Source organism: Nelumbo lutea, chromosome 1, assembly GCF_056320005.1.
Source record: "Nelumbo lutea isolate HS-2025 chromosome 1, American lotus-T2T, whole genome shotgun sequence".
NCBI classification, from domain to species: Eukaryota; Viridiplantae; Streptophyta; class Magnoliopsida; order Proteales; family Nelumbonaceae; genus Nelumbo; species Nelumbo lutea.
The window spans coordinates 126,142,160-126,160,301 of NC_142684.1; the positions used below are offsets into that span (position 1 = coordinate 126,142,160).

Here is an 18,142-nt window from a genome sequence, read left to right on the forward strand (position 1 = left end):
TAAAGTGTCATGGATCAAATAACGACTGACAACCACCGAGTCAGTAGAGATTCATTTTTGGGATTATCAAACACGATGTGATTAAAGGTGAATACAGAAAATCTTTTGGTAATCACACGAATAAGTTGTATGATCTGGTCATGCAGTTTGGACAGTTCCTCCGATGACCTAACCATTGCAATTGAATTCCCTCACAAATTCCAGCGAAGCTACGCCAAAATATACCACTCACATTACACGCATACTCGGTATCTCAAACAATATAAGCTCCCGCTTTCAATTAACTAATAACTACAATTTTACATTCTTCAGATCCACTAAACCAATAATTATGCACGAAATCCAAATTCCAAATTCTCAGATTTAAGATAAAATCCTACCATTGTATATTCCGCAGGGAAAAAACAGATCCAACGTTCAAGAAACCATTGGTCCTCTCTCTTTCTCTCCAAATTTACTTAACAAGATTACAGTATCTCAAGAAAACAAAAAAAAAAGGCCAGAAGAAGAGGTAGAAACCGATGAGAACCTGAATGGAGATCGGAAGAAAGATTCATTAATCGACATTCTGCATGATATCCTCGGGAGTGAACTTAGTGCCCTTGTCCTTATCAGCAGCCGCTCTGCCCTTGGCCTTGCGATCGAGGAGAGATTTGCGATCCTTGTCGAGCCTGAGTTTCGTGATGACGACCTTGGATGGGTTAATGCCGACGTTAACGGTGGATCCATTAACCTTCTCTCTTGTGATCCTCTCGATGTGGATCACCCACTTACGGCGGTAGACCTGAACGACCTTCCCTTCTCGGCCCTTGTAAGTCCCACGGACGACCTGAACCTCATCATCCTTGCGAATGGGGACAGATCTCACGTTGTATTTGCTTCGGAGATCGGCGGAGAGGGGAGCGCTCATCAGAACGCGACGGACGCTCGATGGTGCCGTGAAATGGGCTTTCCGATTCTTTCTTCTCGAGCTGGAAACCCTAGGCTTGTACTTCATCTTCGCCTCTTATTCGTTCTTTTCTTTCCCTCCCTAGCTTTCTCTCCGGCTCCAAATGAAACAAAATCAGAGGGCGTGTCTCGTACTAGGGTTTTGTATTTATACTTTCACTCTGGTTATTAGGGTTTGTAGAACGGAGTTACGCAGGAGGAAGTTTGTTTCCTTTGTTTCAGCGTGTATAGCGTATACACATAATGTTTGTCTATTCTAAGCGAATGACATTATTCTCTTCATCATCCAACCGAATCTAATGGATGAGATTATTCATTGCCATCTTGCATCCTCCAAATTTAAATGGAGGGATATGCCTTGTGTTTGGTTACAGTTCAATGGGAGTAGTGAAAAAAAAATGCAAATTTTTATTTAATTTTATTTTAAATTTTACTTTATTCTGTCTTAATTTATTTCATTTGTATTGCAGCCAAATAAAATAAGTTAAAATTTAGAAAAAAATAAGTCAGAATTTACGCTCATATCATTTGCACTGCCACAATTTTGCATTAATATAAATTTATTTGCATTGCAACAAACACAGCCTTACGTATTTTAAGAATCCTCCTTTCTACCACTTTTGGGCTTCTCATGGGCTTGGCCAACCTGGGTTAGGACTTAGGAGATATAAAACGCCCATCACGTCATAGGGTTATTCTAGTCCACATAGAAATTTTTAAGGGTGCAGCCCAGGCAAAAGGTGAGTGGGCCGAGTGGTCTGGACTGGACTCTGGACTCTGGAGCTTCGTAAATAAAATAGAGATATGCTTATTACATGTCTTAGCGAACTTTGACAGTCCATACATCTATAATTCTACCTTTTCAATTAAGAACTATGAATAAAAAGGATTTATTGAACAATTTGCATGGAAAATATTCAAAAGTTGTGTAAGATCAAGCTCCGTTTGGAAAATGATTCATAGAAATTTAAGAATGTCATTTTCGTATAACAATCTTCATTTTTCTTGAAAGGTATATATTCATTCCCCACCATCGCCTAACGAGTGACCAAACAACTGTAGAAATAGCAGTTTTGAGGAAATCATTCATTTTACCTGCAACCAAACAGAGCATAAGAAATGCACAGACCTTACATGGTGGGGTTGTGAGTTTAGACGTTAATAGCCTGCTTATATATATCAATAACCAATACTTTCCTTGAAGTTTATTGGTCGTCCTGAGAACACAACAATTGCAATAAAATGTCAAAAGGAATTAATTTCTTTTAATAGAATTTTATGGCCCAGGACTTTGTTTTCAAGGAATAAGAAGAAATCATTCAAATACAGCTATGAATATTTGAGCAATAAATCACAAATGTTTGTACAAAACCCTTAAGCTAGCATCACCAGCCTTGTCCCGATGAAATGCTAAATTCGGTTCCTTTTATCATCAAATACACAACATAAAAAATGAAAAGAAAAGAAAAGATAATGGTTAAATCACAGTTTCTAAAATCCCAGTGTTGACACCGTTGAACAAACCCCTCCGTAAGTTTAATTGGAGATTCAGATCAAATTTATTAATGAACTATCCACCAATCTCCAGCTTGCATCCTCCAGCCAAGAGTGGCTCTAGCAGTTTGGTTTCCATTTTCATCCTCTCCTCCTAGTCGTAGGCAGCTGTAGCTATCAGCTCCCATTGTCAAGTTGCTTTCACGAGGGCCCTGTTTCTAAGCTTAGAATCTAGGAACTGCAATCCTCTCATTTCCAAAATCGATTTCGGAACTTTGCGTGAAAATCTGTTACCATGGAGCCACAAGTGTTGCAGTCGAACTAGCTTTGCAAACTTTTTGCGGATTTCACCACTGAGAGAATTGCAAGCCAAACCCAAGAACTTCAACTTTGAAAGATTAAGCACATGACTACTAAGCTCCCCACAGAATGAGTTACCAGTCAAGTCCAGGTGTTCTAAATTTCTTAAGCTGAACAGCAGAGAAGGAATAGAAGCGCTCAGATTATTGTAGCTCATGTCAAGGTAAACCAGTCGATTCAACCGAGCCAGTTTCCAGATTGGAATTTCGCCTTGTAGAAAATTCTTGGAGACATCAAGCTTGGTTAGGCTCTTTATGTTGAAGATTGGCGCCATGACGGCGAAAGACCCAAGATATAACTTGGAGAGATCCAGGGCGATAACAGGATTCAGAGCCGAGTTTGAAGAATCACAGACGACCCTTTCCCATTGGCAACAATCGGGACTGGAATTCCATGACTCCAAGTCAAAGAGAATCTCATCAGTGGATGAGTTTCTGATAAGCGAGTGCTTGAATTGAAGGAGGGCTTGCCTGTGAGCTATAGGACAAGCCAGGGAAACGGCGATACACATTAAACAGAGACAGAGGAGACTTGATTCAATCAGGCTTAGCTTAGACATCTTTACTTCTGTATTATGCATCTCTGTGCATATATATGTATTTGTGTTTGTGCCAAGAATACAAGTAACGATTCGAGAAACAGTAATCAGTCAGAAGATAGAAATGGTTGATTTGTTTGGATGATATTATATTATTACTTGTACATTGTTTGACCTGTATATACTTTCCTCCTCACATACATTCTTATGAAAAATCTTATTATACTATATATCCAGTTTCATATATAGAGGTGCAAGTAATTAATTCTACATATAGTTTTCATATAAGGTCTCTGTTGCTGAGTGATAAGAGTTGGGTCAAATGGGGCGAAGGCAGATGGAAGAAGACATGGGAACGAAAGATGATGAGGAACTGGTTCGGGGTGGGTAAGGAACTAAGTAAGGTAAGGACCAGGGAGGAGAATCTAAAGTCAAGTTTAGTTTGCGAGAGATGACAAAAGAAGAGAGCGAGCAGCTGGTAGGAGGGAATCGCGCGAGTAGTAGATAAGGACCGATCGATTTCTGGAATTTGGTATTTAAGAGACCAAGACTGCCAATGGTTGTAACTAATCAACAGAAAAATAAATAAATTACACTTAAAAATGGGGATTAAGAACTGAAGACAATAGACAATCTGGTGCGTGCTTTTAGTGCTGCTCTTCTTTACTTTCATTTTAGCGACCAACCCATTAATAGCAATTTGGTTCAACGTACCAAATATAGAATAGATGGCGACCGTGTTGAATCAGCATGCATGTGTATAATTAGGTAATTTAGTTGGGTTGTGCTTCCTCTCTTCAAGCCAAGCCTACAATTAACAAGATTAGGGCCGATGGTTTGGCAATCCAACCCTTGTACAACGTCAATGTTTCGTCTCTGTGTGCGTCTGTTATGTGTGTGTGAGGGGATTCACAAACGCAATTCATTAGTTGACCAAATAAACTTAGCCAAACCACCAGATTTTTTAGTTGGGTTAGCTTGTTTTGGGTTGATTTGGTGATATATTAAATATAGGATTCCACTATTATGCTGAAAAGACATGATACGAGGTTATGAACCCCAATCCTACTCAATCCAACTTTCAACCGGAACCTAGTCTACCCTAACTCAATCGGACCTTTCTCTCATATTCTTAAAATCTCGTAAAATGTATAAATTTCTTAAATTATCCTTAGGTTTTAGAAAATTGACTAATCATAAGTCCACCCTAGCGGTTTAACGTCCGTTAGTGTTTCATCACAATCCGTTTACATGTGATACAATATGACATGTAGAATTTTTCTAAAATCTAATATTATTTTTTTGTGGTCAATTTTGTCCTTTTATTCTTTAAATTTTCAAAATATATAAATAGAATCTCTCTCTCTACAAAATGTAGGTGTAATCTCTTAAACTTGAGAACCAGCCAGAAAATGATGAGGTATCAGCAGAACAACATTGGATCTATGGTGCTCTAACACATTAGGGGAGGGAATTTGTGGTTGTGGCTTGCAGTTTAGGGAGCGGCATTTGCCATGATGTGTGGAGTTTTTCACAACTGTCATGAGGAAGACTTTGGCATTGGTTCGCCGGTGCAGATGCAGAGCTTGAAGCAGAAATAGAAGCAACAGAGGTCAAGGTCAAAGAGGAATGATGGATTAGGAAGGTTGTCAGAACTTTTGAACTTGACTTAGACATCGAAGACCGGATTGGAGGATGAAACCAGAGTTGAGACGTGGAGGAAACTTGAGGTTTTTGAGGAGCTTAATGGAGTGGTTAATAGATTGCAACTTCAAGAGGGATTGCGACAGAAGGAAGCAGCCATTGATGTTAGGAGGCTTAAAAAGGAAGATTTAGAAGCAACGACAACACTTTCCATGCCAGGAGCTATTCCTCCTGTTGTAGGAATGCTTGATTCCGTTGATCTCGGTTTTCAGAGAGCTGCGCTCCATGCTCTTCACAATTTAGGGATTGGAAACAATATTCATGAATTGTTGCCTTTTTCTTAAGTTCAATGTTCCTTCATGTTTACTCTTTTGAGTTGGTTATTCTTGAATAGTTGTTACAAGATCTGACGACAAATATTAGAGAAGAAAAAAAAGAATTATTGAATTCATTAATTTAGGAAGATACATGTGATATATAAATAAGCATGGGTTTATAGATGTTATAACTGAAGGGGATGAGAGAACCCTATAAGTAAATTGGGTGAAATTTCAAAAATTTCTTTCTCATGTGAAAATCACATTCCCTATTTTAGACAATTAAATTTTCAATTATCAATCTTGAACCTAAACCAGACCATATCTGAAACCAAAAGGTAGGAAAGGGATATACCTGATATAGAGTAGTAGTAACTCCCAATGAAGATGTTCACGACCAAGGAAATCACCAAAGACTACTCCTACTGAAGATGGCACAGCGTAGGGTGGAACAGAATTAGCATGGTGGTTCTTCATCTAGAACCTGATTCTTCACCAAGAATCTGATGGAGGGTGAGTGAGCATGACTTCATATCAGTTTTTCTGTCAAAAACTAATATCAAGAACCTTTCTTGACCGCTCCTACAGGTGGAGATCGAACTACCAATAGCGGCAATAGCAAGAGAAGGCAAGAGCAAAAGTTGGCGTCTATCTCACTGTATGTTGTCTTCTCTCTTGTATCAGTAATCTGATGGATGAACTTTGGAGTTCGCCCTTCTCCTCTATTTATAGCCTTAAAGAGAAGTTCTCATAATCCCATTAGGAGTTTTCTAATCCAAATATTGTATTTAGATCTGAACTTCTTTTAAGAGATAAGGATAATCCCTTATCTTATCTATAGATAAAGATCAACCCTCCTAATGTAATTAGGAGCTTCCAAATATAAATCTCTATTTTGATCTGGAGTCTCTGAGTGGATAGGGACAATCCCTTATTCTATCTACTGATCTAAATCCCAAAACTGTCAATCTTTAATTAATCTAATTAAGCCTATTTGAATTGGGTTTTAGGCCCATTAAGTCCATGTGCTCACTTATCCTCCAAACTGTTGCCCAGATGGATATCCTTGTATGGTGTGGGACCTAAACATTGATCTATACATCATCCACATGGGTTTAGCCCGGCCTCTGTTACAAGGCCTGGCCGAATTCAATGTAGGTAACAGTGAACCCCTAAATCCATCACCATGGGCTCTTAATGGGCCCAACATATACACTAAATGGTCCTTGAGTCAAGCCACCTTATAAAAACCCAATGACTGTAGGTAGATGCAAGATTAGTCTATCAGGTATTACCCTCAATGGTCTTACACTTAACCTCTCAAACCATAATGATCAAACATTGCCCGACAAGAGAGACCTCTCTCTCGGCTGCAAGGTACAGTGTTGCACTCTCTACTCATATGGACCCCGGGAATTAAAACCTTTTGCAAACATTTTGAAACCATGAAACCATATATATATATATATATATATGTGTGTGTGTGTGTGTGTGTGTGTGTGTGTGTGTGTGTGTGTGTGTGTCTATATAAATATATTTTGCAAAACAAATTTCAACGGTTGAAATCAACTGCCAGCAATTTTGGTTTCCATCAAAGAGAGTGCACCCTCGACCATTCACTTTGTCTGACAAAGGGGTTGATCCTGTCACTATGATCACCCACTCAGATGAATTCTCGGACTGTCCCAACATACCCAGGTTTTGACCCCCTCTAAGGATCTCACTGGTGTAACATTCTAGTTTTGCCCATCTATCTCCAAGGTCTAGGGCAATATTGGAATTCTGGTCTGGTTCACGGTTTCAAGAAAACCCATATTGCATGTACCTCAGGTCTCACCTTGGTAGCTGAGACAATCCACCCCAACCAACTTGGCGGCACATCAGTGTCAGCCTTGGTAGGATAAATCTCCCCAAATCTATCCAACGGCTGTGAAGATTCTAAACTAACACGAGTCTCATATGTATCCAGTTTAAGGGTATTACAAAGAAACACACCATAATAACATGAATCAAATATGTACTTTATTCATTTACATTAAATGTCATAAGGTACATCATTCTGATTGGAGCTAAGGGCATGCACTGTCTAACAATAACAGTTTTGTAAATGTGGTAAGTGAGACAGTTTTGGTAACAAATCTTGATATTGGCAGTTGTAGTAACTTTTCTTGGTATTCTTGATATTCTAACACCCCTCCCCCCTCAAGGTGGGGCATCTTTGATGCTCAACTTGGATAAATGAGTGAGGAAACGATCTGTGGGTATTCCCTTGATGAATAAATCAGCAGGTCAAAAAATGCTTGACGCGTGAGCAGTGAGTAAGTCTCCACATTGGACTAGGTCATGGACAAAGTGACAATCAATTTCTATGTATTTTGTGCGTTCATAGAAGTCTAGGTTTGCTATAATGTGGAGAGATTCTTTGCTATCACAATGGAGAGTTGGAGGCTCAATGAGAGTAACAATGAGTTCAACGAGTATTCTTCATAGCCAAACTAGTTCAGAAGAGGCAATAGCCATGGCCCCGCATTCAGCTTATTCTGATGAGCAAGAAACTGTGTTTCGCTTCTTTGTTTTCCAAGAAAGATGTGAGCTTTCGAGCAAGGTGAGATATCCCATGGTGGAATGACAGGTAGGAGGACACCTGGACCAATCTGAGTCACATAAACTATGCAATTGAATGGTGTTCATGGCAGAGAAGAAGATGCTAGTAGAGAGGGTGCCTTTGATGTAGAGAATAACTCAGAGAGCAGCATTAAAATGTTCTTGGCGAGGATCATGCATAAACTAGCTCAGGCAATTAACAATGAAACAAAGATCCAGGCGGGTTGCTATGAGGTATACAAGTCGACCTACAAGATGATGATATTGTGCTAGATCGGAACATGGAGGACTTGAATCATCAACAAAGTGATTTTGTTGTTCCATGGGAGTTAAACTTGGTTTGCAATCTTGAAGTCCTATGTCATGCACAATGTCTAGTGCATATTTGTGCTGATTGAGGAAAATGCCAAAAGTAGAGTGGGTAACTTCAAGGCCTAAGAAGAACCGTAACTATCTGAGATCCATGATGCCAAATTGTTTATCAATGTACTTCATGAGAGATGTTATTCGAACTTGTCATCATCACTGATGATGACATTATCCACATACACAAGTATAGCAACAAACGAGGAGTTAAAACAGTTAATAAAAAGGGAATAATCATTGGAAGATTGCTTGGACCTCAAAGATGTATGAGCTTGAGTGAATTTAGCAAACCACATGCAGGAAGCTTGTTTAAGAGCATATAGAGATTTCTAAAGCTTGCAAACATATATTGAATATGGAGTCTCAAATCCTTGTGGAACTATCATGTAAACCTCTTCAAGGAGGTCTCCACAATGGAAGGCATTATTGACATCTAATTGACGAAGGTCCCAACTTTTGATGGCAGCTACGACAAGAAGACAACGAATAGTGGCTAATTTTGTAACTGGAGAAAAAATTTAATGGTAGTCGAGGCTTTCAATTTGTGCATAGACTTTTGCAACAAGTCGCGCTTTGAATCACTCAATGGAACCATCTACCTTATATTTAATTTTGTACACCCATTTGGAACCAATGGGATGCTTACCGTGGGTAAGGGCACAATCATCTAAGTATTATTTCTTTCAAGGGAAGAAATATCATCTATCATGGCTTGCCGCCAACAAGGATCTTGGGCAGCTTGTGCACAGGTTTTGGGTTCAACATCTAAAGTGGCATGGTTGGATTGTGAAAGTGAAAGAGGACAATTTCCAATTGGTGGTAAATATAATCACTGAGGAGATTAGGGATGGTGGTTTGGCGGCAGGGTCGCCGAGAACGAGTAATGGATGGAATTGAGGTAATAACTATGATGGGTTGGGTCACATCAGTAGTGGTGGGTTGAATAGTAATAAGGGATGTGTTCTCATTAGAAGGGGCAGATGCATGTAGAAAATCATAATCACTAGAAAGATCTGGAGGAAGAGGAACCACCGTTGATGATTTACGATGGACAAGTAATGGGTCATCATGGAAGGGAAACCAATCTTCATAGAATACAATGTCTCGGCTTATGCATCAAGTTTCAAGGCTATAAACCTGGTATCCTTTTTGGCCATGTGGGCAGGCCAAAAATATACAAAGTTCAACTCATGCAGCAAATTTGTCCAATGGTCAAGGGATGACTTGAACGCAACCGAATGCCCTCAAATGATCATAAGATGGTTTCCGATGCAATAGCATTTCATAGGGAGAAATATTAGATAGTAAGGGTGTGGGCAACAAACTGATTATGTAGACTACAATGAGTAAGCACTCTCCCCAAAATGAAATAGGCAAAGAAGCTTGGAAACACAAGGCCTGAGCTGCTTCTAATATATGAGGATGCTTTCTTTCTTCTACCCCATTTTGTTGGGGCATAGAAACACATGAGGTTTGTTATAACAGTGGTAAATACAGTGCCTAGAATGTGAGGGGGTTCTATAACCACCCCAAGTGTTACAATGAATTAAAACAAAAGGAGAACTACTATGGGTAGTACTAACGGGAAAAGGAATACAAGTTTGTTATGCTCTATGACAAGTATCACAATGTTTGTCTAAGTTGAAAGCAAATATGTTAGGGATGGGCTCCATATGGGCTCGAGAGGCGTAACCTAATGGTTTTGTTGATGATTCACAATCCAACCAATATGTTAGGGATGAAGAAGAAGAGCAAAGTGGCCTTTATTGAATCTCCATTTGACTGCCCAATGGTTTTGTCACTCATGCATCTCTCCAAGGCTTTGTTGTAATTAATTCTTACATCCTTCATGATGTTTTATTTGTTCCTAACTTTCATTGCAATATCCTATTTGTTAGTAAAATAACACAACAACTAAATTGTGTGGCTACCTCTTTTGCCTCTTCTTGCACTCTTTAGGACTCGAGCTCCAAGATCGTGATTGGGATGGGTAAACTTATTCATGGAAATTGTAATGGAAGTTAGGCACAAACAGAGCATCATGAAGAATGTAAGAATTAATTACAGCAAAGCCTTGGAGAGATGCATGAGTGACAAAACAATTGGGTAGTCGAATGGAGGTATGAACAAGTTTAGAATGATAGAAAAATGAAGGAGATGATATCATGTAGTCAGATGCACCACTATCCATAATCTATTAGATAAAAGGTGTGGAGCGCTTACCAGGAGTGACATTTGCAATGAAGTTAGATGACTCTCGGTAACAGAGAAGTGAGTTGTGAATATTGGTGCATGGTAAGACCTACTATTGGAGATGTTTGATCCACAGATCCAATAGATTTTTCATCAACAAAGGCACAAGAGGCTGATCGGTCAATCTTGGAAGAATTGGCTTATTGTGTTGATGCTTTGTCAGTCTAGTGACGATTCCAATTGGGATGATAGCCTACAAGAGCATAGCACCGGTCTTTGGTGTGACCTGTAAGTTTGTAGTGGTCGCATTTGAATTTTGATCAAGAATTATCATTCTTGGAAGTATCTGCTGCTAGATCTACTACTTCAGATTGTAGTGCAAGAGGAGAACCCACTAATTGATGTTGCTCTTCTTGAGTGATAAGGGCATAAGCCTTACTCAGTGAGGACAGAAGCTTAGATCCAAGAATACTTGATCGAATGGCATTAAAAGACTCATTGAGTCCCATTAGAAACTGATGTAGTTTCTCTCTGTCATGCTCAGTTGCAAGGGCTTTAATTGCTCCACATGTACATTATAAACATTCTGCAAGAGAGTTGAGCTCATCCCATAGAGTCCATAGTTTAGTGAAATATGTTGTCACCGATGATTCGCCTTGTTGAAGAAGAGCATGGTCTCTCTTCAGTTGATGGATACGTGGGATATTACCCAGAGAAAACCATTCTTGGAGCTCTTTCCAAATATTAGCAACATATTCAATGAAGGCCACACTGTTGTATATCTCTTTGTTCAATGAATTGAAAATCCATGAAACTACCATGGAGTTGCACTTAATCCAGGCATTTAGATCTGTCTCATTGGAAGTCGGATGTGGTAAAGATCCATTGACAAAGATAAATTTATTCTTTGCCCTCAAAGCATTAGTCATACCTCATCGCCACATCGAGAAATTGTCTCTGGTGAGCTAGCATGATACAAGAATAGCTCCAAGGCTATCAGATGGATGCAAAAGTATGGAGATTTATTGTGTTCTCCATTGCGAACTAGTGGTTATAGTCTAGATCTTTGGTGAAAAAAAAATAGAAGAAGAGATAGAAAAACAGAGCATAAGATGTAACAAGGAGAAAAAAACAGAGCAGCCCTGGTGCACAACTTGGGGGAAAACGATGGAAACCAGAGCTTTCAGCACAAGATTTGAGGAGAGCGAGAACATAACTCCAACGCAAGATTTTGGGCAAAGAATGTGACGGCAGAAGAACTACCGCTCTAATACCACGACGACAAGTATTAGAGAAGAAGAAAAGAATTATTGAATTCATTAAATTAGGAAGATACATGTGATATATATAGGCATGGGTTTATAGTTGTTATAACAAATTTCTACACATGACAAGAGAGACAATTGTGGTAATAGGCAACTGTAGTAATTGTTCTTGGTATTCTTGATATTCCAACAAGAACAATACATTTTACATTTTGCTTTATTCTATTCGTGTCCAGATAAACATCATAGAAAATTCATATTATGTGATTCCGATACATTTGTAACACTTTTTCCAACCGATGAGCATTTCGTTTCGACAAACAATTCACCTTTTCGATAACATTTCAATCCATTTTATCAACTAACATTTCTATTACCATTTCTTTAAAATGTATTTCCCTTGTTTATATTACTTATACTACATCCCCTGTTAATTTGCTCTGAATCTCCAACCTTTTTCCTTCCCAACATTGGCAAGAACAAAGTTGACATTGTTAAAGCAACCAAAATGGAAATTCCGTTCTTGGAAGGTGTGTTGGTGTGGGAAGGTTGTTCTTGTTTTTGGGGATTTCTCCTTTGAAAATATCAAAAATGTTAGACAATTGTATGCCTTTAGCTCCAATCAGAATGATGTACATTATAAATTTATTGTAAATGAATAAAGTACATATTTGATTCATGTTCCTATGGTGTGTTTCTGTGTAATACCCTTAAACTGGACACTTATGAGACTCGTGTTAGTTTAGAATGTTCACAGCCGTTTGATAAGTCTGGGGAGATTTATCCTACCAAGGATGACATTGGTGTGCTGCCAAATGTTGGGGTGGCCTGTCTCAACCGCCTGGGTGAGACCCAAGGCACAACCAGTGTATGATTTATTGAATCTTTGAATCGGACCAAATTTCCAGTATTTCCCTGGACCTTGGATATTGATAAACAAAACTAGAATGTTACACCTAACCCCTAAACTCGATTATGATACTACACTAGGTGTCAGATTGGGTTGTCTTTGATATGCCAATCAGTGAGATCCTTAGCGGGGGTCAAAACCTGGGTATGTTGGGATAGCCTGAGAATTCATCTGAGTGGGTAATCAAAGTGACAGGATCAGCCCTTTGTCGGACAAAGGTAATGATCGGGGATGCACTCTCTCTGATGGAAACCAAGACTGTCGGCAACCGATTTCAATCGTTGAGATTTGTTTTGCAAAATTAATTTTATATGAGATATAAAAGTATATATATTACGATTTCTAACCATTTGCAAAAGGTTTTAATTCCCGAGATCCATGTGAGCAGAGAGTGCAACACTGTTCCTTACAACCGAGGGAGATGTCCTCTTTTGTCGGGTAGTGTTTGATCATTATGGGCTAAGAGGTTAAGTGTAAGGCCATTGAGGGTAATACCTGATGGGTTAATCTTGCATCTGCCCACAATCCTTGGGTGTTACAAGGTGGCTTGACCCAGGGACCACTTAGGGTAAGTGTTGGGCCCATAGAAACCATATGATGGTTTTCAGGGGGTGCACTGTCCATAACAGTGTATTCGGCCAGGCCTTGTAACAAAAGCTGGGTTGAACCCATGTGGCTAATGTGTAGATCAATGTTTGGGTCCCACGCTATACAAGGAAGCCCAACTGGGCAACAGTTTGGAGGCTAAGTGAGCACATAACCTTATTGGGCCTAAAGCCCATTTCGAACTGGGCTGATTTGATCAGTTAAATAAGGAGCGAATCTTGAGATTAGATTAGCAAATAGGATTGGGTCTTAACCCTATCAACTCAGAGAGTCCAAATCTAAATGTGATTCAGATTTGGAAACCTCCTAATAGGATTAGGAGGGGGCTGATCTAATATGCAGATAAGGTAAGGGTTTACCCTTATCACTTAAGGGGAATTCTGATCCAAATATGATTTGGATCAGCAACTCCTAATGGGATTAGGAGCTGATCCCTTTAAGCTTATAAAAGGAGGAAGGGGCGACAACCTTTAGAAGATATTCATATATTCACATCCTCTTTAGAGCTGATATCACAAAAGAGAGAATTCAGCATCACTGCGCTAAATCTCTCTTGTCGCCGCCATATCTGCCAGTTCAATCTCTTGTTGCCAGTAGGAGTGATCAAGATTGGATCTTGATATTAGTCATTTGTGAAAGGGCTGATTGGAAGTAGTGCTCATGTGTCGTCCAGCTGATTCTCACGAAGGATCTGGTTCTTGTGAAGAACGCTACTGATTCTGCTCCATCCTGCATTACGCCATCTTCAGTGGGAGCAGTTTTTGGTTCCTTCCTTGGGCGTGAACACCTCCATTGGTTCAAGATTGATCCTTTAAAAATATGATTTTTCTAAAATAGGGAATACGATTCTCAGTAGGATGGAGAGAATTTTTTAAAATTCGCCCATTCTATTCCGCAAGATTCGAGCGTCCATACAATGGATATCTCATCCCTTCAGTGGTATCAGAGCCATGGTTCAAATCTTGAACTGAATTGGATCAAATCTGAACCTGCGCAAATGGGCAGAAGGCGTTCTACCCAATTTGTGTAGATATAAGGTTTTTCTGGAAATTTTGTTTCCAATTGATGGGCGATTAATGTGAAATTAAATTTTATAAATCTGATTATTATTTAGAATTGTTCTTTATAATTTTCTTGATTTATGGGTTGTTCGTACACATGGAGATCGAAATCTTTATTGGTGCAGGGAACCTGCGAATTTGTAGTTTCTTGATTACTTTATTACGTTAGATCTGTAAAATAATTTTTTTATTTTTTAGACTAAATGTATAGGATTCGATTTGATGTAATATTAATAGAAATTAGGTTTTCTATTTATTTAATTTTGGATCGAAGATGGCGACGCAAGGAAAAGATTTCTTTTATCAGTATTTAATTTCAGATTAATTTCTTGAATTGAATCTTTAATTAAAGATCAAACCCTAGACCCATTCGAACCAAATTGGTCCAAACTGGTTGGACCAAATCTAGGGTTCGATCAAGGCTGAATGTCAACCCTATTTCTCCCACTAATGTCAACCCTATTTCGCAGATAAAGCTATATAGACCAAATTGATCAACCCTAATTTCAACCCATATACCTAGATAATATTAATGGTTAATATTATGGACTTTAAATGGTCTTTACAGATATTAATTGATTGGATAAATTATTCCCTGCATGTGATGTATGGAATGTGATGTGCTACGTTCATGGGTCATAAGTGCTTGGCCCATGCGGATTCGATAGTGGCTCTTGCGCACACCATGGTTGAATGCACATCATTGCCATGGTGTCCCTATTGGTCATTGGATGACCTCCCTCAGTGGTGGGCCCCACACCTCCTGAAGAGGAAACGTGCGGAGCCCTAGCCAATTTGAGCCCACTAAAATCTGACTTTATGAAAGTCAGTGGGAGCCACTTTGGTTTGACCTAAATCAAATTGGGGCGTAATTTTTTCGTTCACTCCAACAAATATGAGTGCATGTGATAGGGAGATTCATTTGATAAACTCTCTAAAGGCCTTCCATCATTAGCATGAGGATGGGTCATTCAGTAATGAGGAAATGCACCAGAAAATGGGCTATCCATTTGCTGTTGGGCTTGTCTGAGTGTTTCATAAGATGATAGGTGCGTCATAGATCGATGTGGGAGGGGCTTCACTAGAAAATGGGAACTCTCTCACGGTACATTGGCATTCATGAATATGATGGGTGAGCACTCATTGGACAGAAAGGCTTACCCAAAAATGGCTCTGAATCATGTCTGACAAAGGCCAAAGGGAAAACTCATATGATGAGTGGATATTATCCTTCACATAAAGATGGTGGGGTTTTGCAACTGAAACAGTTGCCTCCATGCACCCTATGTGGTTTTCCACATTTTCATAGACAAGTCACTATCTCTGTCACTGAGATGGGAGGGAAATCTCAGAGATGAACAAATGGAAATGGAACATAAATTAAAAGCCATATCTATGTAATAAACATGAATCAAAATTGGTTGTGGACTACTATTTGTTGTTTTACCCAAAAATGGCAAATGGACAATTTTCAGAGCTTCTTGACGACAACAAGCTTAAGGGCCCGAACTATGCTGATTGGTATCGTAACCTCATGTTGGTCTTAACATTTGAAAAATTGGATAAGATAGTCAAAAATCCTGCCCCGAAGCGTCCGAACGATGGGGCTTCTAAGGCCAAAAGGAGGGAATTCCAAGATTGGGAGGATAAAAACTCCCTAGCCCGCTGCTATGTCATTGCCTCCCAAGACAATCCAATACAGAGGTTGTTCGATTAGATCGAACTAGCCAAGGACATATTGGATAGTTTAAAGACGATGTACGAAGAGCATAATCGTTCTACTCGACAGAAGGTCTTGAAACAGTTCATGACTGCGTAGATGTCCAAGGGCAATAGGTTCACGACCATTGCCTTCGGATGATGGGTTATATCAATGAGCTTGAAGCCCTTGGATTCAGGCTAGATCTTGGCACGCAAGTGGATGTCATCCTTAATTCTTTTACTCCTTCCTTTAATCCGTTCATAACAATATGAACAAGCTAAATGTTAGCGTCCAGGAACTCAGCAATATGTTGTAGAGGGCTAAAGATTTGATTAAAAAGGATGAGCATGTGGTTATACTTGTTGAAGCTAGCAAATCGGGAAAAAAAAAAGAGGAAGGCAAAGAAGCCCCAAAAGAAAGCTACCAAACCCAAGAAGCAGAAGAAAGACAAAGCATCGGATGCATGTCACTTCTACAAGCAGACTGACCACTAGAAGAGGAATTGTCCTCAATACCTTGAATCCAAGAAAGATAATTTCGAATCTTGTGTCATAGAAACCAATTTATTGGTGGCGTTTGCGTCCTGGTGTATTGACTCTGGGGCTTCAACTCATGCGTGTAACTCACTACAGGGGTTCAAGGTAAGCAGAAGGCTGAATGAAGGTGAAGTGATGCTCTACTTAGGGACTTCTGCAAGTGTTGCAGCTCCGGCGATAGGAACCGTAGAGTTACTTTTTAGAGAAGGATCCATTGTATTTAAAGAATGTCTTTTTTGTGCAAAATTTAAGAAGAAATTTGATCTTTGTCTCTAAACTGTGTACGGATGGATATTCTGTCTTTTTCAGTAATATGATTACTATTAAAAGAAACAACAGATTCATCGCATACAGGGAACTGGAGAACGGTCTCTATGTTCTACATCCTTCTCTAGAAACTAACATAGTCGAAACTACGTCAGCTGATACCCCCAAGAAAAGAGTATGTGATACAGTTAATCCCACGTGCCTATGGCATTACTGACTTGGCCATATCGGTATTGACCGAATCACAAAACTAGTAAAAGATGGCCTTTGGATTTTCTAACTGTAGAAGGTCTTCCCACTTGTGAGGCTTGCCTTCAGGGTAAGATGACAATGAGGCCATTTAACGGTAAGCCTAAAAGATGTACAGGCACGCTTGACCTTATACATGCTGATGTATGTGTTCCCTGAGTGTTAGGACCCGTAACCACCACATGTACTTTATTACATTTACCAATGACTATTCTCGGTATGGTTACGTGTACCTAATGAGACATAAGTATGAATCCTTTGAAAAGTCCAAAGAGTTCAGACAAGAGGTTGAGAAACAATTAGGGAGAGAAACTAAGACCCTTCGATCAGATCGAAGTGGCGAGTATCTCTCTGACGAATTTAGGGACTACTTGAAGGTCAACGAGATAGTTTCAGAGAGATGGAATAGTACCTTATTGGATATGATTCAGTCACTTCTCGTCCATTCAGAGTTGCCCACATCCTTTTGGGGATACACATTAGAGACTGCGAAATACGTGCTGAATCGAATTCCAACCAAATCAGTTCTGAAGATTCCCTATGAGCTCTGGACAGGAAATAAACCAAGTGTATGACACTTATAGATTTGGGGTTGTCCGATACACATTAAAAGAACGAGTCCGGACAAATTGGAATCCAAGACCAGTCGTTGCCTATTTGTAGGCTACCCCAAAGGCTTTGTGGGTTACCTATTCTGTAGTTGAAATGCACAATTCTTGGAAAATGATTACATCCTGAATAATCATTGTTAGGAAATTGTTTTTGATGAGGAGAGCTCGGATGTAGTGGGAGGTGTCCCACAAGTTCCAGGCAGTGAGCAACCTAGAATATCCACTCGGGTATCCAGGCCACCAGTCCATTATGGTTATGACCAGGATAGTTACCTGGTGGAAACCTTGACCAGTGAGGAGGATCCCGTGACTTACGTGGAAGCTATGTTGGACATAGATTCCCAGAAGTGGGTGGAGGCCATGAGAGCAGAGATGGAATCAATGGAGACCAATGGAGTTTGGACTCTAGTAGATCCGCCCTCTGGGGTAAAAGCAATTGGTTACAAATGGCTTTACAAGAGGAAGAAGGGC

At 39.6% G+C, this 18,142-nt stretch overlaps 1 protein-coding gene across 1 annotated transcript; it reads right to left on the reverse strand.

The window, feature by feature from the left end:
• Window positions 1-362: 362 nt before the first annotated feature.
• LOC148877392 (large ribosomal subunit protein uL24z) lies at window positions 363-1,377 on the reverse strand. The gene has a single exon (XM_088986226.1). The coding sequence runs from the start codon at window positions 995-997 to the stop codon at window positions 557-559; it is 441 nt and encodes a 146-aa protein (XP_088842352.1). The 5' UTR covers window positions 998-1,377; the 3' UTR covers window positions 363-556.
• Between the last annotated feature and the right edge of the window lie 16,765 nt (window positions 1,378-18,142).